At 39.4% G+C, this 23099-nt stretch overlaps 3 protein-coding genes and 1 long non-coding RNA gene across 7 annotated transcripts in view; all 4 read right to left on the bottom strand.

Annotated features, from left to right (window-relative positions):
- Positions 1-23099, bottom strand: part of LOC103394590 (uncharacterized) — a 315109-nt gene that overhangs the window by 192412 nt on the left and 99598 nt on the right. The window lies entirely within an intron of this gene.
- On the bottom strand, positions 5376-13224 carry rprd2a (regulation of nuclear pre-mRNA domain containing 2a). Its single transcript, XM_008331945.3, has 10 exons — positions 12740-13224; positions 10625-10754; positions 10229-10380; positions 10034-10086; positions 9786-9912; positions 9528-9703; positions 9065-9407; positions 8491-8691; positions 8046-8213; positions 5376-7962 (listed from the first exon to the last, which is right to left on the bottom strand). The coding sequence occupies exons 1-10, from the start codon at positions 12912-12914 to the stop codon at positions 6302-6304; spliced, it is 3186 nt and encodes a 1061-aa protein (XP_008330167.1). The 5' UTR covers positions 12915-13224; the 3' UTR covers positions 5376-6301.
- On the bottom strand, positions 13501-18166 carry ciarta (circadian associated repressor of transcription a). Of its 2 annotated transcripts, XM_008331944.3 has the most exons (6): positions 17905-18164; positions 15831-16136; positions 15665-15740; positions 15501-15579; positions 15265-15412; positions 13501-14984 (listed from the first exon to the last, which is right to left on the bottom strand). In XM_008331944.3, the coding sequence occupies exons 2-6, from the start codon at positions 16134-16136 to the stop codon at positions 14625-14627; spliced, it is 969 nt and encodes a 322-aa protein (XP_008330166.1). In that variant the 5' UTR covers positions 17905-18164; the 3' UTR covers positions 13501-14624. The 2 variants fall into 2 exon arrangements, with proteins under 2 accessions (XP_008330166.1, XP_024921075.1); XM_025065307.1 differs by having other exon boundaries at positions 15831-18166.
- mrps21 (mitochondrial ribosomal protein S21) lies at positions 20041-21462 on the bottom strand. Its single transcript, XM_008331943.3, has 2 exons — positions 21316-21462; positions 20041-20579 (listed from the first exon to the last, which is right to left on the bottom strand). Exons 1-2 carry the CDS (start codon positions 21396-21398, stop codon positions 20399-20401), a joined length of 264 nt encoding a protein of 87 aa, XP_008330165.1. The 5' UTR covers positions 21399-21462; the 3' UTR covers positions 20041-20398.

The raw sequence follows: 23099 nt of genomic DNA, 5'->3' as shown, positions 1-23099 counted from the left end.
GCTGGTCGAAAATTAAATGACTAAACATGACATATTGACTTATTTTACTTATAAGTGAAAACAGTTTTTAGTGAAAACAAGACACGTCGTGTGGAACAACGATGTGAGAGAAGCTCGCGGCAAATGAGACAGAATGGTAAGCACAGCGAAGTTCTTGTTGCATTAACTGTAAGCTAACTTCGTCAACATTTTAATTCTACTATTCATATATAAATATATGCCCTGTTAAGATTTTATACAATATTTCACGTCACATTTTAGTCGACTAAAATAAATATTGATATATTGTCATCAAAAACAATTTAATTGACGAATTTGGGACTAAGACTAACATACAATTTAGTCAAAGCTAAGACTAAGGCTAACGTGAAATGGGCTGTCAAGGTTAACACTTTAAAATACACATAATGTATTTTACGACACTTGTGTGCATTTTATTTTAAGCAATAATGTATTTTTAATTTTTTTTATTTAATATTTTGGCACTATGTCGAGGTGGACGGGTCCATAGCTCTGTGTGATATTTAATACAGCATTAAAAGAGTCATCCATGCTGGACACTAACAATTAACCCTTTTCTCAGATAAGATTGTCTTGTGATGTATTTGTTTTAATATACTCTGGGCAGCTACTAGTCTCCAAGAGACTAGAATTGTTTGTGCGTGCAGAATTGTTCGTGTGAAATGTTTCTGAGCAAGATATAGGACAGGATTTATATAAAGCAATAATGTTGAAGCAGCACACTCAAATCATGGAACTGGCTGTTACAACTGTCTTTCTAGTGTCCCTTGGAGGCAAGTAGCTACTATGCTCTTTGTTTACAAAATGCAATAACATGCATACTTGATTGCAAACATTCCATGTGGAATTTTCTTTTCCTCAAGAAAATATATTTACATCTTCAAGTAGGTTTTATGAAAGGGGAGATTCATTTCACCTTACAGCATATCAGCATGTAGAGGTACACTCCTGAGACACATAGACAGTCACACATCCGTCTTTTATCTAGACCTGTCCAGGGACATAGAGACTGTAGCATTTCCCAGCTCATGTGTACATTACCGGAGTTATGTAAAACAAATTCAATCAAAGAAGCACGTAGCTTTGTGTCCTTTGGTTGTTCTATTCTATGTCTGTCTATCCGCTGTTTGGCTGCTTTGACCTTGCGCTTTACAAGAAGATTCTTACTTCAGTTTAATCTCCTCCACTAAGGAGGTCATATTTTCAGCTGCACATGTCTGTGAACGGCATAACTAAGTAAGAAAAGGGCAAAATTTTAATTAAATTGTCTGAGAATGAAGGATAGGGCAGGAAGAAGAAATGACTGAATTGCATTAGTGACCAGGAAGACTTTAAAAATAACCGTTTAATCTGCAGGATTGTGTAAAATTGTGAAAGATAAAGACACTGACCGTAATATCCAGTCCTACTATCCAACCTTGAGGGTCCAAACCCACCATTTAGAAAACACTCTTTTACTGCTTACATGTGTTTATAAAATAGTCTGTTACAAATAGCTATCACCACAGTAGGTGATAGACAGATACAGTATATTAAATGCTTTGAGTCACAGAAAAAAAAGAGTTTTAAACCTCAGTCAGGCAAGTATTGTTTTTGATTATAATGTACACAAGTCTCAGTTTTATTTCCATGCAATTTTAATTTGCAGTTAAAAGAGTTCCTACCACTCAACACAACTACAACAACATCCAGGACTTCATGTCTGTAAAAGTCACTGAATCATTAGCATTACATTAGCAAAACAAGTTGATAATACAACTCAGACGCAGTTTTAATTTTTATTCTATTCAATAATTGTTTGGCAGAAAAAGGCACACTATGTGCGTTTGCTCTCTAACGGTTGCCTTCTTCGTTTTTACGTGCCCAGCGAAGAAGCAGACGGTCCCTGACATCAAGCGATGTAAATCCGCCTTTTGTTCTCGCGGTGGAGCTGGCCGTGGTCCTGAAATGGCTCTACTCAGTTTCTGATTCATTATTTGGGCATGATGTGGAAAAAAGATACTATTTCCACCAGTGTGCTCCCATAAGCAGGGACACTCAATTCCACATAGACACACAAACACACTCTTACGTAAAATCACGACAGCATGTAAACAATGAGCCCACATGACAACAGGCTGCACACGCCCGACATGCGCACACTTTACTTCAGGGCAGTCACGATCTGGAGCTGTTTTAGTGAAAGCCACGTTATTAACACGTCGAACCTCTCACTCGTCTTTGTGACGGTCTGTCACAAAAACATTTAATCTTTTATTCCCAGCAGCTCAGCCGAATCTCCTTGGCTTGTCTCTAACGCTAAGACTGCCATCTGTCATTTGCCCCTAAATCCCGTCTGCTTTCCGCCCTTCACCCACTGTTGGAGGCGTGGCTGAGCGACTTGTGCTGGTTCTGATCAGGTCCATATGAATGTTTCAGTATAGTTACCCTAGTGTTTTGTTTTTGTTTGTTTTTTTAGTATAGTTACCCTAGTGTTTTGTTTTTTTGTTTGTTTTGTTTTGAAAACGTGATTTCTGTCATTTTGACAATGGTTGACGTTTTCTTCCTCTATTAGTGTGACCGACAACGACACCTGGTGACGAAATACGGACACTAGTCGTGACGGGTTTAATGTTTTCAATACTAACGTATTGGAGTGTGGGCAGCATGTAAATTAGACAAACTGTAGAAGTAGTATTTTATTTCTTTTGAACATGTATTTTCAGTGTTTAGTTGGTCGCTTTGCGTACATCCATATTATATTACAGGTAGAAATGACAGGAGCTTAATACATTTAGACATGTGTAGATGTGCTCTGTTACAACCAAACACCCGAATAGTAAGGATAGGGGATACTGTGACTTTTAACGTGCAACACTTCCTGTAGGTGGTTAAGCCACATGGGCTGGTCTGAATGAACTAGACCAGGCTCAGTTCTCTGATTTAATTTTTTTTTTAACTCTATTGATCCTATATTTGTAAAATTCTTGTGTTAACGTCAGATATGCTGTTAACAGGCTGCCCCCAGCAGGCACCAAACGTGTGGTTCCTCTGGGAATCAAACCCAGGACTCTCTGCTCTCTGCTTGTGAGGCAGGGGTACTAACCGCTACACATGTCGGTTCCATAGTGTAGCAATTAATGTGTTAATGTAAAAGGTAGCCTAAAATCGGAACAGGCCCAGACGTAAGCCATTTCAGATGGCATTTAATTTAAAAACAGCAAAGACTTCTATTTTCTAAATAATCGAAAGTCCTATTTTTGTCTAAATATATTTGGGCCTTAATTTTGATTTAATGTTTGGTTTTATTTAAGTTCATCTGCATTCTAACAGTTGTTAAGAGCCCTTCTTTAGTTCATGTTAATTTTATTTTATGGCTAAGGTAGGACAAGGAAATACATTAACCAACATGATCTAATTGGCTCAATACATGGCACTATGATTTGATATAAACATTGGTTCTTTATTATAATATCACTTTATTTTTATACTGACTGGGTTGAAAATGTTGGTGTTCGACCTCTTGTACTTACGCCACACTGGCCTCTCTGTCTACGCCATCTTCTGTGATGCCCTTCAAACATTTGAGTGACAGAAAGAGAAACAGGATTAGCATCTTATTTTCTCTGTGTGTACAGCTGCCTCTGATTTATTGCTGCTGTTTCTGTTCCTGATATGTTAACGTGGAGGCTTACACAGCTGCAGTCATGTCAGACCAGAAAAACACCATCACTGGAGGTGGTGCAGAATTTAGACATGACAGGCACAAACACAGCAACAGTGACGCCCTCCTCCCACCTTCATCAGTGAATTTGTGGAGGAAAAGTTGCCATCACATCAAACACATCAAAGAGTGGCTCTGGTTTCCCTGAGGATGGAAACAGGGGGAGAGGGAGGGAGAGAGAGAGAAGGGGGGGAAGGGGTGTAAGATGTGAGACAGAAAATTGGTTACAATTCAAGAGATGGAAGTTCTGTGTACAAAACTAAAGATTTCTTTCTCAAAAAGGTACATCACTGTTGTTTACAATGAGAGCAATGAACAAACATAATCTGACTCCCTGGACAGACTGTGAAGAACTGTAAATGTGACTGAAGGTCTGCTGTGTTCAACAGTTTCTCCACAGTCTGAGTGCTTTCGTAAAAGAAAACTAACATCTGGCGACAGCTTGGTTCACAGTCTGGAGAAAAGATTATCATGTCTATCGACATTTTTTTAACATTTCAAATGAATCTAGATCATGAACAATTTCAACTGATAAGAATACTTAGTTTTCCAAATGGCATATGTATCAGATTTTAGAAGAAAACTAATTGGGATTACCTTAAATTATGTTCATTTAACAAACATTAATCAAACCTACAATATTTGTTTGTTCCATTCCAATAAATTCCATTTAAATTTTTACTAGGGATTTTAATGCCTAACTAAATAAAACTCGGTTTGTTAATCTTTTTTTAAAATCTTCTATGAATCAAAAAATGAGTTTGAAGCCAATTTTATGCTGAAGTGTTTTAAGGCCCTGGCAACTGAACAATCATATCTGCTGAGCTGAGTACAGAGTTTTACATGGGTAGATGAACCACCTCTGGTTAAAATGATGATTACTTTATGTAACCGTTATGTTTGCTGACCGATTCCAATGATGACCAAGCATTTTTGACACGAACCAATCTCTATATGCAAAAGGTTGGAACAGTCGACACAGACATAGGATTAAGGAAGAAAAATCTGTAATTTGGTGATGCATTTTTAATCAATATTGCAAATGCTTAAAAGGAAATACTTGTAATGTTTTCACTGACGTTAAACATACACCTATTTTGAAAGTACACATTTGTGGAACTGATCCTTATCACCAACTGTTGTCAGTTCAAAGAATCGAGCCACAAGGCATTGACAAAATATCTCCTCATTTGTTTGTACAGTCACGCACATTGAGCAGCGACAAAATATCTCCTCATTTGTTTGTACGCACATTGAGCAGAAGTTTCTGCCCTTGGTCTTTATGCACAGTGATTTCTCACTGAATCTTTACACTTTATACACAGTATGTTTCCGGTGCCTAAAGTGTAAAGTATTTGTTGAAAGAAATCTTCTCTTGCATAGTTCAGCATCAGTGACTAAACCCACCCCAGCTTAACCAAAAACCTAGTCCTTGATTCTCCTTCAGCTGAATTCTTCATTCATCAAACTAAAAAAAAAATAGATTTTTGGTTAAATAAAGTTAAGTTAAAGGCAGGTTCAAATGCATCACCAAAGTACACATTTTAGTACTAATTGTAATTTTAGGATGTCTGGCAGTTTTTCCTGGAGGCCGCATTTGTAAACGCAGTGGAGCAACAGTCCTGGGATCAGTGAAGAAAAAACAACACACTTTTTTAAACTCATATTTTTATTAGTCAGTACAAGTAAAATAAACTGAAGCCGAGAATCTTCATCCTCTCCAAAAATTGATTTTTCTTCTGGGTTGGATGGTTGGGTCGAGTGGAGTCTGGGGTGAAGTGGGAGATTTGTCGCTCATTCTTCCTTTCCTCTGACTTGTGTCAGTCTCCGTCCAGAAACTCACCGAGTCGTAAAACTTTGACCAAATTGATTTTACGCACTCGTGGAGAAAGAACTGCTTCACAAACATAACATTTCGCAAAAGGAACATTGAACCAGCCCTTCATATGTCTAACCATAAAAGTTAGGCTGTATAACTACTGCTGTGCACGATTGTAAAAATGCATGGATATTCTCTTCTTATAATAAAATGGAAAATTAAATTGATAAATTAACAAAAACCTACAGCAGTATTCTGATGTAGGAAAGAGAGCAGTAATAACTGCCCAGTGAAAAACTAAACAACAGCACAGTCTGCATAAACTACAAGATTCTGTTCTCTTAGCAAAAATAACTATCATCTGACCCAACCTGGAGGAAAATTTTGAGTAGCTATTATTATTTTTTTGCATGCACACATTCACACCATGTGCACAGCCACTGATATGAAACTGATGCTAAATTTACATAATCAATTAAATACTCAATTACTGGAGCAAATAAAACAAAAAAGTGTATTATATGAATATATCCACCTTTTATTTCCTTCCATCTTCTCTCTTTGCTCTCCACCTCGGCAGCTCCTCTCACAGCCTCTGATGGTGTTGATCGTGAAACCGCCCTTGTCTCCTTGCCTTTTTTCTTGGCTGCTGAAAGTTTTACTTTAGTACAACCTCCTCCTCTGGATTCCAACATCAGCATCTGCACTTTTTTCCACTCACAACTGCTACTTCAGATGCCTCTGGGTAGCTTTTCAACTCAGTACCGTGGTGGAAGAAAAGGCCTCTTTGGAGGAAACATCGGACCAGGATTTCCTCCTATACCTCCTCCTCTTGGGGGACCTGGGGGTCCTGGACGTTGGCCTCTTAGCATTGCATTGGGACCATGGAAGCGAGGAGGAAATGGAGCACGTGGAGGTCCCCTGGGAGGTGGGTGGAGCCCAGGGTGGAGAGGCATACGTAGAGGTCGAGGACCAGGGTGATGTGGCTCAAGATGAGGTCGGGGTGGTGGCAGTGGTCTTCTTGGCATGAAGTGTTGAGGAGGGTTAGGTTGTGGGTATTCGGTGTAAAAAGGGTCCGCTGAAGGTGAGGGTCCTGGATGCATGCCACGACCTCTTGGGAACAAGCGTGGGGGGCTGCCTTGTCTGAAATATGGATCATCTGGGTGTTGGAAAGGGTCTTCCTGGAAGTTACTGGGATCATGACTGTAGCGCTCATCGTGATACTGCATGTCATCTCGTTGAGGGTGTAAATTCTCAGGGTAACGAGGGTGATGTTGGTCAGGATTGAATGGTGGGTCTTCAGGAGTGTACATGGACTTGTGCTGATGGTCGTGCACGATCATCCCACTGATCGCACTGTCAGTTCTCATGCCAGGTATTTCCCCTGGACTGTTAATCATCTGCTTGTTTGGAGGAATCCTTGTTGGAGGAGGTTCAAAGGCTTGTGATGGAGGAGGAGGTGGTAACTTTGGGACAGGAGGGAGGTTGTTGCTGAAAAAACGAGAAGACTGAGCAGTGCTCTGCTGGGGAAGGGACTCTTGATGCTGCTGACTTTGTTCTGTCTGGAACTGATACAGTCCTGTTGTCTGATTTCTTCCAGAACTCCCAGGTGCGGTCACACCGTATGGTCTATGTTGCTGAGCGCTCCCCTGTGGGTAAGTTTCACTAAACCAACTCATTTCATTCAGCCCTTTGAATCCTTCATTTGTCTTTGGGCCAGGAGCTGCCTCTCCAGGCACGGGACCTCCTGGTGGAGCAGAAAACTGTTGGTAGCATGTTGAAATCCTGTGCTCTGACGGGTGTGGAGGGTAAACCTGTCCGTTCTGCGTCTGCTCTTGGGAACTGCTGATGTTGATCTGAGTGCTATTCGGATACAAAACTGTAGCCTTTCTAAAACTATCTACGGCAGACGGTGCATTTGTGTTGGAAGAGAAGGGGACCACTGTGGGTTTGTCCATAATCTCATCTTGAGTCGGGGTGCTTCCTCCCTCGTCCCTCACTGGAGTTCCATCCTGGGTGTCTGTACCAGTTCCCGGGCTGATATTTTCCCCTGCTGCTGGGTTACCAGAAAAAGTCAAGTCAAATGCACTGAAGGCAGGGTTTCCCTGAAGGAAGTTGTGGATTTTTGACTCCAAACTCTGAGAAGTTGAGGACGGTTCAGATTCTGCTGCTAATTCCATGTCTCTGTGAAGAGCCTGAACCAGGGCAGAGGCTTGGTTAGGAGTCTGAGGAGGGACATGGGAGTTTGTGCTCGGTGTCACAGTAGGGCTGTGGGAAGAAGTCACTGCAGCAATAGAGGGGACGGAGACACTCTGAGAGGTCACTGCTGGTGCAGACATGGACACATGATTAATCTTGTCTGAACTGGATGAGAATGAGGACACATTTGGGACAGGTTTGCTCTGAACAGAGGTGACACCTAAGAAAAGGGGGAAAAAATATTTTTAAGCCAGGCGATTGTGACGGACCAAATATTTAAGATACATTTTCTAAATTTCTCACCTCCAAAACTGCTTTGGCTTTGGACTTTTGACAAAGCACTAAGGAGGTCTGAAGGACTCACATCCACCTTAGAAAGAAGGTTTACTAGTGAGGACGCATCCTGAGAGTTGACGGAGAGAGCAGGTGTGGCAGCAGGAGCAGATGCCGGAGGACTTTCTATTGACATTTCTGCAGGAAAGACAGAAAAACTTACATAAATTCTAATAAGCTGTGAACCCAACAAAATGCAGTAAATCCTTTAAACAACCATGCATGTTTTGTCTCCCAGAGTAGACTCCAACTGATCACCAGCAGTGCAAATAATAATAATAAAAAAAAAACTATAGCACTATTTTGCAGTTTATTGAATTCTGACCAGAGAAAATAGCAAACTATTTCAGACTTTTTATTTCCTTTTTATTACATCTAATAAATTCTGCCAGAATGGCCACCAGCACTGGCTCACCTGAGTGTTTTATGACTGAGCTTAAACTGTTGAGGATGGAGCCAATTTTACCCAGGTCAACATTTTCCACAACGGTGGCAGGAGCAGCCGCAGGGGGTGTGACCTGTGTGGCAGGATGCTCCGTTGCTACCGATGGCTCCTTATTTTCTTCCGCTGGAGTGGACTCCTCTGGGTTGGCAGGCTGTTCCATCTGCTGCTCCACTGAGGAGAGGGAAGACGTAATGAGTAATGAAATGTGCAACCACAAATCAAGACATAATATTGCTGAAAATACAGAGCAGCACACAACGGCAGGAGTGTTACAATCTTTGCTCAAAGTTTTCCTGACAAACAACTACCAGCTTGTTCTCTAAGACAGATTCCTCAAGACAGTCCTACATTTGTACAGAAGAAATGATTATTTAAAAATCCTGTGATTTACCAAAACAACCATCCTGTGCTAATCCAGGTTATTTTTCTTCACCTACCTAAGTGTTTTATTTTATTACTTCAACATGTTTTAAAAAAACCTTTATACCAGAGAACTGGATCTGACATATGCACAAAATGCACCAGACTCCCACAAATTCCTCACCTATGATGCCAACACCTTCCATCTCTTCCTCGGAGAGCTCCATGTCTTCCACCTCACGATTGTCATTGTCTCCTAGATTCTCCGTCTGTGATGGAGATTCTCCCACTGAGGACAGAGGGCTCGGGGCTGGCGGCTCCAAATCGTCATCCATGGCGGAGCCATCCAGATCGGGATCAGGGTGACTTATTTCCATGCCGTGGAAAGGAGACTCCGACCCTGTGGGAGAAGGAGCATCTGCAGACGGCGAAGGTATGGGCGACTCATCCAGGTCTGGCAAAGTGGTCTTAAGCGAGTCCAGCTTACGTTTGAGGTGGGACACTCTGTTAGCAAACGTCTGGTAGGCCTTCAGAGGGGAACAATGATGAATAAATAACTTTGATGAACACAAACTTTTTTTACACATTAAAATATAACGGGTTAAAAAAGGAACACAAGGACAATGACAGACAAATGTGATCCTTACATTAGCCACGATCTTGACCTCATTGTATTGCATCTCATAGAAGATGTCTGCATTAGCGAGAGCCTCAAGAAGAGGCGGTCCAGTACGACTTTGTTTATCAAAAAACTTGACAAAATCGTGCAGTTGTGTATTAGCTTCCTCAAAGTCCTTAGAGAATTTCTTCCCTCCAGCCTTATCTGAAAAAAAAAAAACATTTAAAAGAGACATCAGAATCACTTCTGAGACAGTGGAGAAGCATAGAAAGACTTTCTCCTGAACCTTTGAGTTTCTTGAGGGCACCAGAGCTGCAGATATCAACCCTCATTGCTGCCAGCTGTTTTTCTCGCAGGTCCAGCTCCTCCAGAGATCTCTTGTACTTGGACAGTTGGTCTATTAGTGCCTGAGGCTGAAGCAGATGGAGCAGTCACTCAGTGTGAGGAGAACACAGTAGTTGAGACACTGTTTGCCAACTTATGTAAAAGAAAAATATGAAAACAATAGTGTTGAGAAGTTTTTTTTTTGCTTACTACAAACTCTGCAACGATCTTAGACTGTAGATCTGCTTTAGAATCTTGGGGAGCTGAAAAAATGGATAAATAAATTGATTATTTATCTTGTAAGTTTGGTAATGTTGGAAAGGCTAAATAGAATACTCCTTAGCATAGCAGGGAAATGTAACAGTGATAATGTTACAAGTTAAATAAATCAACTGGCACTCTTACTTTTTTGCTCCACTGGTGTCTCAGGAGGGGACCCCTCTTTAATTAAACTTCCCCTCAGATCAGCAATAAGTGTCCCTGTATACACTCCTCTGTCCTCCCAGATGGACAGTATCCTGTCCACTGATTTAATAACCTTCGTGTCACCTTCATGGCTAGAGAGAGAGAGAGGAGAGGAGATGACAAGAGCAAGAACAGGAGAGGCCAGAGATTTATGTTGTTGTAATGACATTTGCTTTATTTATGTATGAGGGATTCCTTTTGCATGAATAAAACACAGACAAGGGCAGAAGAGACGGAGAAAGTGAGGAGAGCAGAGAATGAGGCTGACAGGAAGTTAGAGGACAAACAGGGCGGCCTGGGAAAAGATTATCGCTTCATATCATAAAAATGACTTACTTGACCAACACGAAGGCTTCGGGGAGGACCTCGGCAAATTCTGTGCGATATACGATGGCGTTTTTTCTTTTACAGTTCTGAATGATGTCGTTGGCGACGTAAAACAAATTCAGTCTGTACGGGGAATCGGCTGCAGGAGAACAAAGAACAGAAGCACAAGTCAATGAGTTTACATAAAGAGATAATCTCTGTTTTCAATCATTCGTTAATATTTTTCTGATAAAAAAAAAAACAACAAAAATATATAACTTAGTCACACCTGCATTACTAAAACACTGTTTACTTACAATCCTATTCCGTTACAAAAGCTAGTACACTTTAGAAAACGTGCAATAAAATAAAAAAAAATATGGGCTTCAACTTTTATTTTATTTATGAGGCAAAATGATAGGGATTGTCGCTGTCTTTACTGACAGACCTAAACCAATTTGCTAATTGTAACTCAATTAAGTTCATACCTGCAATACTTGCCAGAATGTTGGGACACAACCAATTTTATCACCCATACTCAATAGTTTCTGGTCTTCTTAGTGTGATTTTTTTTTCACATAGTGAAGCAGACAACAATAACAGTACACAGACATAGAGTGTGTGCAGACCAATCAAGTACATGTACGTTAGCATCACAGAACTCAACAGTGTTTCAACTATGCTTTTACAGCCAATCCAATTTTTCAACACAGATATTTAACCAGTGTGGGGTGAATACCTCACTAGTTATGTCTTAATAATAAGATAAAGCTCACTTAGTTTCAGTTTAGTGACAGTGTATATGAGTATCATTACAGCCAGCAAAGGGACAAAGCTAATTAGCAAATCTTAAAAGATTGTAATGTGTCAACTAGACCTCAGAGTAGACACACACTTCTCTAATGTCTCCACTGAGTTCATATTCTTTTAAGTTGATGGAGAAGGCTTCTTTCAAACATTTTAAACCATACTACTTCATTGACAACACTTACAGTCTAAATTTTGGCTTTAAGATTTATGCATTGGTTGAAAGTCTTAAATAAAAGTGAAATACTCTTAAAGCTCAATCAGTTAACAATGACAATTTCCAAACTTAATAAATGTGGCCAATATTCAACCTGTGTAATGCTGCACAGGAAGTCAGATGGGTTCACCAACTGACTTCTACACATGAAAACATCCTCACTCTGTCAGTGAGCCATCTGCTGCTGCACTGACTGTGAAAGGCAAACCAACATGGGTAACACTGAATTCCTGTGGGTACTCTGGCGTCAGACTAAGACCGTTTTTTTAATATAATATGCGGAGTTGTGGTGTGTTCAATGATGTGTTCAGCAAGAACCACAAACTGGTCCCTGGGTGCCTGGAGTGTCCAATTTAATTTGTGGGGTTTTTAAAGCAAGATAGGCCAATGCAATTTTGTTTCATGCAGCAATATTAGAATTTTCAAATACTGTTGATGTGAACACATCGTCACTACAATAAAATAAATGTCTTTTACAGAAACTATCAAAGTTCAACTGCTTCCACAACAACCTGGATAAACCCAAGAGCATCATGACATTAGTATGGTAATATTAAAATATAAAGTATATATATAAAGTAGTAGGTGGAGTAGAGGTAATCATGGCACTGTGTAAGTAATCTGAAAAAGATCTTTTGAAATAACATAAGTTATATGGCCACATAATTTAAACACAAAAAGAACACATAAAAGTTACTGTCCAAATTATAATTTGAGAAGTTAGTTTAGTTTGTCCATCTTTACAAATGAGGAGTCAATAGTTACACAAATAATAAAATGATCACAAAGCAGAAATGTAATAGTCACAATAAACATTTATGGGCCGGATGTCGGTACGTAACCTGCTTGCAATACAAAAACATGACTCAAATTTTCAAAATAACCAATAATGTTTTATATATATATATATATTACTCGTCAATGAGCATAACGAAATTATACTAGAATCATATGGATTTGTGTAACAACGCTACCTTTAGACAATCTACGTGATAAAGTACAAATACCCAGTTATTATCCAACATTAGAAACAGGAAAAACTGAACGACTCCTTCTCAAAACATACTACACGACAATGGCCAAAGCACACAGGTCCATTAAGATCGAGCGAATTTACTTACATTTCCTTAAACATTTAATCCAGTGTCGCACGATCACGCTGTGGTACTTTTTGTTTTCTATGCACCACGCTGACAGTCCTTGGATCGAGTCCATTGTGTTTGTGATATTCTGAAACTTCCTGGTTATGGTAGATTCCATGGAGCCGCCATGAGCGGCTGTTGCTCCCGCTGCCATGACCGGAGAAGCTGGCGCCGTTTCGCTCCACCATTCCACTACTACTGCAGCTTCGCACTTAGCTTAGCATGTTACCCCAAGACAGAGCGTTACCAACCGTGCAGCTGACATTGTAACTATTTTGCCTAAGGAAAGCTTTCAATGTAGCGCTCCTTGTATAAAGCTTCCGATAAGGGTTCCTCTGTTAAATCCAATATCAATTAACCACAGAAATGGCAAAAATTCAAAGCTACAACTTAGCTCTGTGTATCACTGAGTCTGTTTACTCGTTGCTGGAGAAGTGATGGACACTTCCGCAAACAAAGCGTCATTATAGCGCCCTCATGTGTCACGGAAGAAAACTTTTTTTTAATCGTCAGCTAAAGCTCAAATTTGAAAAAGAAAAAAATACGTCGATTTATTTTGGCCAATTCTGATCTAAAACTGTTTTTGATAACCCAAATGTTTTTTGTTTTTTGCAATTTTATTACAACTTTTGTATGGCTGCATCTTTACATGCAGTCCATAGATTTAATTAATAATTTTGACAGTACACTTTGTATTTAAACTACATATAAACATGTATACACACATCGTAAGAACAAAATTTGCAAATCACAATATGTGAACAATTTATTTAAGTCAACATTGGTACTCACATCATATAAAACACTTATAAACAACCAAACGAAAATATAAAAATAAAATAAAAACTGTTAGCAACACAACTTGGCAATAAGACTTTCGATATCATTTTAACAAATTGTATTTTTACTCCCAACTTCAAATGTAAATGCATTGAAATAACATTGCACAATTCTGTTTTTCTCTTCACATGCTTAACATTATGTGCTAACTTTAGGAGATGCCATTGGAATAATAATTATTAATACATATAATTAAACCTGATATGCTACAATATGTTAATGCTACCTTCGGCATATTTCTTGTACCTTTAAGGCTGACTGGTGACAGCTTAACAGACAAAATGCCATTCAACATGAATGATAACAGCTAAAACAGAACAGAACAGAAATCCAGGTGCTTTTATATTGTCAAAGGTTTAGAAATGGAGACGGGATTTGGTTCAATGGCACCATCTACTGCTCAGTAATTAATTTGACGCACTTTGAGTGATAAAACTCCATTCTAAATTCTAAATTTTCACCCTTCAACAAGTCAACTGTCTTTTTAATGCTCTAGTATTACATTCATTCCATTGTGACGAGTTAAAGTATAACAAACGAAAATATAGTTAAGTCAGGAGGGAGGGTGGCTTTAAAGTGTCTTACAACCATCTTCCATAATGGTTCTTTCTATACCTATACCTTTAGACCTTGGTATTTTTAGAGAAATAATTTTGGATCTGTATGCTAAGTAAAATAATGCTTACAGAATAAAAGCCAGTATCTTTACAAATGTGGAATTTAAATTCATTTAAAAACTCAAGCAATACTGTAAAAATAATTAAATTTAGGCTAATTTTCTTTTTGTGCACAGCTCCATACAGTTCCTCATGACTATAGTTAGTGCAATACCTCTAAAGTAAACAGGGTAGTTGGAGTTTAGGAGTGTCTGTATTTCCCCACCTCCTCCTCCGGTTTAATGGCACGCAGCCATTATAAACTGACTTTGCACGTAGTTCTGTGCTTATGTAATCAAGTCCTCTGCCCTCCTGTTGGTTGGCAAGTTATGGCACCTCCATGTGGTAGCAAGGTCATGTAAGTCCAGCTATGGTGATTCACTTGCAGCCCCAGTGACACTGGATGAGACAAAGCTGTCTTGTGTAGCTTGGCTGTCACAGTGGGAGGGAGGAGAAATCTCAGTCTGCTTCCGATTGTCTTGTCTTGATGATGCTCTGCCTAAGGGTTCGGGGCTGTCCGTAAACACATGTGCAACACTGCAGCTGCACTCAGTTTCTTCCTCCCCTGTAGTTTTCCTTTTCTTCAGTGACCCTGGCCCACAGGTGGAAACAGTGTCAACTGAAGTGGAAACCTGGCAGTGGTGACAGGAGTTTTTCTGGTGATGTTGCTCATGCTTGGTTAGTGGGTGGCTGGTGTGGTCCTGCTCCAAACAGCTCAGTTTTCTTTTCTACAAATGGAAATAAAACATTTTATGTCAATAACATTAGGTTGACATTAGGTTTAAAGCTGTAATCAATCAAATTAAAGTGAGAAGCAGTTTCCTCCTGCATTGGCACAAAATCATTCATATTTATGGAAGTACAACAGTTTATAAAAAGCAGCACATTTTTAGGCCTTTTTTTAAGCAGATTTATTGGTGCCATATGCTTGTTAGTTAACAGCAGCTCAACCTACATCCTTCTGGCTAGGCCTTTCTTTGACAGACACTCTTAAGAAGTTTTTCTCACCTTTACTGGTATGTGAAGCTGACTCTGACACCAGTGTGGGGGGAGAATTTTAGTGCCTTTAGAGTTGTCCAAGGTCGGATACGCTATGTGAGGGAACCAGATTTTCAGCATCATCTCTATTTGTAGTAGATGTTGGAGGTACTTCTCACTGCAGATAAAACAAGCATTAAATGGAGTGATTGGAGTGCCAGTTAAATATATTACATCCTTCAAAATACTTAGTGAAAGGCCCTTACCCCATATGAGGCCTCTGTAGAACTCCAAGAATCCTCTGCAGTCTGTCAATGGCGACACTCTGCTGCAGACTGGTTAAACCTAAGACAATTACAATACCATTTAAACAGCCACCTGCAGAGTTAACTGAAGTCTGTAATGTAACATGAATTCAGTTTACACATACCTTTGTCAAATCGTCCAGTCTTCAGTCCATCCAGAAGTTCAAGCAGCGGTTGATTAAACCTATGTAAATCTGCACACTGAAAGAATAAAAAGCATAGAACATCCAGTCAGCCATTAGTCTGAAAACACTGAAACTATAACCCACAAATTACAATAAGTGTCCTCACCTTCTGAGCAAAGACACGGTCGCCTGATGTTACTGGCGGTAATGCAGTGGCTCGAGGACCAGAGTCCGGACACTCTGTGTCATCACTGCAGTCTTTAGACTGGTCGCCCTTTAATCTTAAAGGCGTTGGACCCAAATAGGAAGATAACTCATCATATTCATCAGCTGAGAGAGATTCTCCTCCTGCACCATGGCCCTCTCTGTCTGAGAAAGTGTCTGCTTCGTCTTCAGTCTGCTCACTCTCACTCAGGGCAACGGGTATCGAGTCGTTAGACAGCCACTTGGAGAACTTTCCCCACGAATCCATCTGTGGAGAGCAGAGATTAGGAGTATCACATTCGGACCAATGTGGGGGAATGGGTCCATATATAAAAGACAACTGGTTATCCAATTTTAACCTTGTGCCTAGTTTGTGCTCATGTAGCCTGAAACAAGCCATGGAGACATCCTAGCGTTGATATTATTATAGAACTTGGCCAAAGGTGACAAGTAGGGAAACAGTATTTAAATCAGAAGACGTTGCTCATCAGGAATGTTTGTTTCTTTCAGCTGTGCAAATTACATAATGGTTATGTCACTGTTGAGAAGTTCCTTTAAAATATTCAGCAGTATCTGTATTTGTAAAGAAATATGATACTGTTACTTTATTTTAAATTTGTGCAACTTATTAGAAATACACATTTTTTTAAAAGAGAGCTTTTCAATTTCCATTGTAATTAAGGTTTTAATTAAGTTGTGTAACCCCTGCTTCACCAGGAGATCCTCAGATTCAACAGCAATACTGTTACATAATACAAGTGCGTTAATCCACTGGAATAACAGAGTACAGGATGTATAAAGACCGGGTTATTACCAGCTATTATCTCCAAACAAACATATTTAGTAAGAGGACTGATCAAGTCAACTGCTCTAATTATAATAACAAATAGAAACAAAGTAAAGACCTAACAGGTGGGAAATGGGGTAAAGGAACTGCCACAGTAAAATATTAGACCAATGTGTAACAACACAATCTAGATTTAGAACTGGTATTTTCCTCCTGTCCTAACTCAGCATTAGAGAGAGAGAGAGAGAGAGAGAGAGCATAAATCCTACATTAACAGACAGCATTTCCACATTAGGTTATTTGTTGATAGTTAAACACTGAGCAGTGACTGAGCGCTGACTGTGCTCAGCTTTTTACTGTCTTGGCACAGGACACTAATATCAAATGTCAAATGACAGCAATGTGTTTTTGTGTATGTGCAAACTGTGCACACATTTCTGTTAACTCATTACAACCTTTTCTGGTTTCTTTCTCTTATGTCACACCTTTGTTTCTACGTTACAAGTTAAATTTAATTTCATGCTAGGGTTAAATAACATGAGAATATATAGCAAAAATGAGTTCCTAATGAGAAGGAATCCTAGTTCTGAAACTCTGGTTACAGTAAAGAATAAAGTGTAGAATGTATTCAAATTAGTGGTTGAATTGAACCCAAGTTCAATATTATTTAGTTTTTAAATAATACAATTAAAGTTTTATAGGATTTTTTAAAAATCCTATTACATTCTGTGAAACCTTGAAAATAAACTTGTTAGGGTATTTTAATAAATATGCATTTTAAATGTCATTTCGAAGTAGTCTAAATGTTGACAAAACTTGTCTTAATGAGTTACAATACAATCTATATCTCTCTCTAATAAGGTAAGGTGACGCGGTAAGGCTTGGGTTACAGTTAGGTAACTACTGATTATTATTTAAGAGAAAACCAAAGTTTTGTCAGGTTGCTTGCAAAATGTGTAAATTAAAATAAAAACGCAGTTGTGTGTTAATAACGCCAACAATAATATTATTAATATAAAAATATTTTACCGCAATGATAATAAAATAAGCCTGTTTTGACTTGGAGCCTGGTAAATTCAGTGCATAATATAAAAGTTATATAATATACTATTTAATAATATAGTAAATTAACAGTAAAGACGTACATGTCAAATGCCCGTATTGTGGAAAATTATAAGTAAATACGTTTGCCTTTAAACACGTAAAGCAGCCAATATTACCGTAAAAGAGACGTAATAACAGCTCTTACCTTTGAAATCGAAGCAGAAAATGAACAACAGTCAGAATTTTGTGTCAAAACAGAGCGGCAGCTTTTGAAAAGACACCTCACACTTGAAGATCAAGTTGTAAATGAGTGAAAAACTTGATAAACAGCTGTATTTAACCACGGACGTGTTTTCCGGTAACTACGCCTGCTGTTCTCCTGTCTCTCTCCACGCCCTCCCACTGCTCCTCTTCGCGCTCGTGTTCGGTTTATTTGGTCACGTATTCCACCTGCAGCACATCAAGTACCCACGGAGCGCAACGGACGCGACACGTGCTTAAATTGTACTGCGCCACTATTGGCTTACCACGCGTACGCTGTGGGCGCACGAGACTCAGAGGCTTGACCAATCAGCGGCCTCCTCGGCGCCGGTTGGACGTTGAGCGCGCCGCCATCGACCGACTGTGGAGAGCAGCACGTGTCGGTGGTGTGGCCGTGGAAGTGTGGAGAACGAGCACGATGCAAATGTTTAGCATTCCAGCACTGTGGCTAAAGGTGATAAAACAACATCAATGACAGCACGTGACTGCGTGTTACAAGGCGCAAAGCAGAGGAGAAATACTTTATCATCATCGTCCTTCTTCTGTCTCCCTGAAACACAAATATTTACACCCAAGAAGCTATTTTAACCTCAAAGACAGTAAATATATATGAAGTTAAGATAAAGGATCGAAAACCCTGATTGGAACATAAATCAACATGTTTAGAGCGTGTTGCCGGTCATAGCATCCTCCGTTTTTATATGGAGAAATATAAATGTATACCTGTGTCCATGTCCTAAATTATTTCTAGTATTTTATAATTAAATGTGTAAATATGTTCTTGCCCATTTCCCATGGCACTGTCAAGTTGATCCAGTTTCTATTGCTATTTTTTGTCTTTATTATCTGAACTACCGCCAACTCTCTCAAACTAACAGTTGGGACTCAAAAGTGTGTTGTTGTACTGTGACCACTACTGATGGTGCCGAGATGATGGGCTTTTGTTGGACAATCCAGTTGGATTGCTGCTTATCCTGCAGTATCTAGTCAGTGTGGATTGATTGAATTATTTTGTACCATCTCCTTTGTAGGTAAAGTAAAATATTAAATACTGTTTGCTTTGTTGATGGTTACTGCTGTCACAAAACAGGTTTCACAGCAGGTTGGCAGTTCACAGCAGCGATTCATTAGCTTCTCCTAATAACCCCAATCAAATATTATAATTGTTGTTATAAAAACCTTTTATGCAGACGCCCGCAGTAAATGACTTGTTGGCTGTAATAAATCTGCAGAACGTGACATTTTAATGAAGGTGCTTCATAGCACTGGTGAGAGTCATGAGTGTTACTCACTTCCCTGAGACAGAAATAGAGACATACTCGCATCAACAACGTTTATCACAAATTATGTTCTAGACAAAACTAGACAGACAAGGCCACAGTCCTAGTTTCGATGGCACTGCCTTGAGTGTTATTGGCTGTCCTGACAGAAAGAAATCAAGAATTAACCTGCATGTTTTAGTACAGTGAAGACAGACAGGAAGCTGTGCAGAAACGCAGAGTGGGTGTAGTAGGTTTCAGGTGACCTAAGGTGTTCTCATATGCCGTCTCCAGTATAGTGAATCAGAGACCCTTATCTATTTGTTCAATGTGTGTTTGACTTTGAATAAACAACTGTGCTCCTAGCCATCCAGTGTAACACTGATGAGTGACCAGATTGTGTTGAACAGATGTTATTCCTGCCCACGAACCCTGGTTTTGTCCACGGACATAAGATTGGACATTAACTGAAGGATCCAAAGTGACTGGTGGGTGGAGAGCCAGTGGTTTGACCTCATTAAACCCTGTAACCTTTTACAGAAAAGAGCGGCAGACCATTAATAAATGAATGAATGAGTGGTTTCTGTAGTCACGGGAAGAACAGAAATAAAGAGGAATGTCAGTGACCAGGGCCAATGGGTTTGGGTGTGGAGAACTCAGCTGTAATCCCTGCCAGGTAATATATCTTTAAGAACAGGTTTGAAAATGATGGCACTGATGCCGGGCCATTATTGTAGTAATAATCATAACATGACTTCACTGTGATTGTACCTGTCTGTGGTCTATAGTGATGCAAGTCAACTCGTACGAAACCAGATAGCTGTCCCTTTACTTGTTTGTATTTTTTTTATTATCAGGGCTTCCTGTTTACACAAGAACATTCAGTTCCAGAACAATTTTTAAGCAATACACAATTACACAGCACGGGAACACTGAGTCATCTGGAACCTGGGGTCGATAAGTGATAGGACATCAAAGCCCTATAGCACGTAATTGACCATAAAAAGTTGCCAATGTTTAACTTCATGTTTGTAACCTTTTAGTACATTAACACAGATGATATTGTAGAACAGCAGGCCGTTAGTGACTTTGTTTTGTAGCAAAACTGTCAGTCTATCGTTTTGATGTGTTTTCTTCACTTTGCCAGCTCTGTCACCGACAGTGACGACGTTCTGTTCTCTAGCAGCCTAGCCAGGGATCCTTCCTGTTAGTTTTGGAGATGAAGGCGATTTTTCTGCCCATTTCCATGTTGTATATCCGCTTACATCTCTCATAGCAAAGCCGGCGTCGCTCTTGGCAGGGCTTCTCGTAGTAGCGCCGACGTCTCACCGTATCGATAATTCCTTCCTGGTTAAGAATCCTGTAATATAACAAGAAAATGTATATAAAAGAAAAAAGCCTCGAATGAGTTCATGAAACTGTGTTGAACAGATAACTTTTTTCTATCATTTTATTATTAATGAATTACATTATATAAATATACAATTTATTTAATAAAGATTGGTACAGAATGTAATCCCTTTGTATCTTTGCAGTACCTTGGAGTGCCACACGAGGGCAGCGTTTGTCATCTCCGACTGTTTATTCTTTTGCCTGTAATCTGACATTTGTCTTATAAATGCCTCATCATTTCCTAAATAAATAAACTTTAAACAGATAAGTTAAACTAAAATAAACTCTTCAGAATGGCATTTACAAACGCCTTAAACTGAGAGCAATAACAAATGGATATCTACTTCAAAAACATACAGTGGAAGTTTCAATAATCAACGTAACTACTAAATATTTAAATGAAATAATAAGGCAAAGGGAAGGATGACCATAAAACCCTTTCTAACGTTTATTTAAATATTTAAATGAAATAATAAGGCAAGGGGAAGGATGACCATAAAACCATTTCTAACATATATGAACATACTGATTTTTAAAATGTGTCTATTATCTCTTAAAGTACATTTTGAATGATCTGTTTCCGTTGTTGGAACGGCGCAGCCGCAGCTCTGTGACATTGAGCAGAAGGCTTCTCAGCTAACGCTTGCTATGCTTTTAGTAAATATTTAAACGTGAAATAGTTGTAATTATTCCCAAACATCTACCTGTTGAGGCTACTGTAGGCCCCGTCAACGTTTTCGCCGTGGACCATCACTGTCCGAGAAATGAAGCGAAGGTGTCTCGCCATGATGAGGTCGGTCCTGGTTGTAAAAGGGACCGTGTAGAAACGACAAGAGATAAAAGGTTCCACATGCAAGCAGCCACGATGGTTAAAGATACGCTAGATGGCGCCCTAGTCAACATTTAGCTTTTATTTTCTCTGAAATGGAAACAACAGACATTTGAGGTTGTGAAACTATACTGTAAATATCTAATGAAAACTATTATTATTATTATCATCCACCCATTATCTACCACTTATTCCCTTGCGTGGTCCTTACTGTTACTGTTATTATTATCACTAATGTTATTACTAAATCACATTTTATTAAAAATAATAATATTTTTACATTAACATTATTTAGTACTGCAGTGACATATAACCAGTTGCTTAATAATAGGCACTGAACCTTTCTGGTGTCAGGATGTTGGGGATTGTGGGGCGGCAGAGCAGACTAAGGGGGAGGAAGGGAGGGTGTGAGTGTGTTTTGTGTTGTTGTTGTGACAGAGCATTGAAAAGGTACAGAGGAGAAAAGTGATTTTCAGTTCCCTTTTATCACTAAGCTTGAAAAGGTTAGAGGAAAACCAGGATCTGATATTATGTAGACTGGTATCATTGAGGGGAGGAGGAGGAGGAGGAGGCAGTTGTCCCCTCTTTAACATCTGAGCTTCTATTATCCACAGAGGTCGACCACAGTTGACACTGGTTCTTTTTTGTTCTTTTTTGAAAGCCCTTCCTCTGTTTGTAGTACACAGTGTTATTTCCCATGCTGCTCTTCCCATTTGCATGGTGCCACAGGGAGAAATATGGAGACAATCTGTAGTGATACCATCACGGTGCAAGAATGGTCTGCATCATGTTTCTCCAGGCTTCTCTGCTGCATACATGATGACATATTCCTGGCAGCAGGTTAAAGAGTGTGAGAAACAAAGAAGAGAGTGTGTGACAGTCACTTCTGACGAGCCAATGTGCTGTAAAATGTTTTTAATACAATGATAGTGGTTTTAAAAGTGTGTTCCTTTTAATACAATGATAGTGGTTTTAAAAAGTGTGTTGATTTTTCTTACTGATTTTGGTGATGAATTAAGGATTCTTAGAGAACTCCCTGGAGGTAAACTGATAACAGACAAGTTACTGCTCATATGTTGCATTAAGGGGTTTAAAATACCTGAGGTCAACCGTCCAAAACAACAAACAGTCTTTAAAGAGGGTGAAGATAACAGTCCTGAGTGATGGAGGAGGGCACCAGTGAGAGTGAGAGGGAAGGTTTGCAAGATGTTGGTGAGACATGCTATGACCCATCATGAAAACAGAAGGCATAGCTAAAAGAGTTAATTAATTTATAATAAAACATTTGTGTGTGTGTGGGGGGGGGGGCACTTCTGTACCGTTACATGACATTAGTCATATAAAAATACTGGATTGGCAGGAAAGTATCAGGAAGTTAATTGCCAGAAGGTGAGACATGAAAAGTGATACCATGAGAAAAAGTCTCAGCTTTGACCTTTCTGGAGCTGATGTTTGGTGTTGTTACCAAGCAGTTTTCCCATTTCAAAGAAAACGGAAACTAAAACTCATATGACTGTCACCAAGATCTTAGTCCCAAGTTTTGGTTCCTGTTCAGTGCAGAGTGAAATGACAACAAAGCTCTTTGACAACTGTTGAATTGTTTAGACTTTAAGAGGTTTCTTGTCTTTGTAGAATTCTGGGATGTCTTGGGATTCTTTT

The sequence above is a fragment of the Cynoglossus semilaevis genome, chromosome 18 (genome assembly GCF_000523025.1).
Source record: "Cynoglossus semilaevis isolate Cse_v1.0 chromosome 18, Cse_v1.0, whole genome shotgun sequence".
NCBI classification, from domain to species: domain Eukaryota; kingdom Metazoa; phylum Chordata; class Actinopteri; order Pleuronectiformes; family Cynoglossidae; genus Cynoglossus; species Cynoglossus semilaevis.
The sequence above is the reverse complement of the archived record's forward strand: the minus strand, read 5'-3'. Positions and strand labels throughout refer to the sequence as shown.

What these genes read in the sequence shown, in the direction of transcription:
- rprd2a (XM_008331945.3), bottom strand. Translation starts at nt 12,914, where the DNA reads ATGGCAGCGGGAGCAACAGCCGCTCATGGCGGCTCCATGGAATCTACC. An exon ending in GATTAAATGTTTAAGGAAAT is followed by an intron (nt 10,755 to 12,739) that starts GTAAGTAAATTC and finishes GTTCTCCTGCAG; the next exon opens with CCGATTCCCCGTACAGACTG. An exon ending in CTCAGTCATAAAACACTCAG is followed by an intron (nt 8,214 to 8,490) that starts GTGAGCCAGTGC and finishes TCTTTCCTGCAG; the next exon opens with AAATGTCAATAGAAAGTCCT.
- ciarta (XM_025065307.1), bottom strand. Translation starts at nt 16,268, where the DNA reads ATGGCTTGTTTCAGGCTACATGAGCACAAACTAGGCACAAGGTTAAAA. An exon ending in ACCGTGTCTTTGCTCAGAAG is followed by an intron (nt 15,741 to 15,830) that starts GTGAGGACACTT and finishes TTATTCTTTCAG; the next exon opens with TGTGCAGATTTACATAGGTT. An exon ending in CTACAGAGGCCTCATATGGG is followed by an intron (nt 15,413 to 15,500) that starts GTAAGGGCCTTT and finishes TTTTATCTGCAG; the next exon opens with TGAGAAGTACCTCCAACATC.
- mrps21 (XM_008331943.3), bottom strand. Translation starts at nt 21,398, where the DNA reads ATGGCGAGACACCTTCGCTTCATTTCTCGGACAGTGATGGTCCACGGC. An exon ending in GCCTACAGTAGCCTCAACAG is followed by an intron (nt 20,580 to 21,315) that starts GTAGATGTTTGG and finishes GTTATATTACAG; the next exon opens with GATTCTTAACCAGGAAGGAA.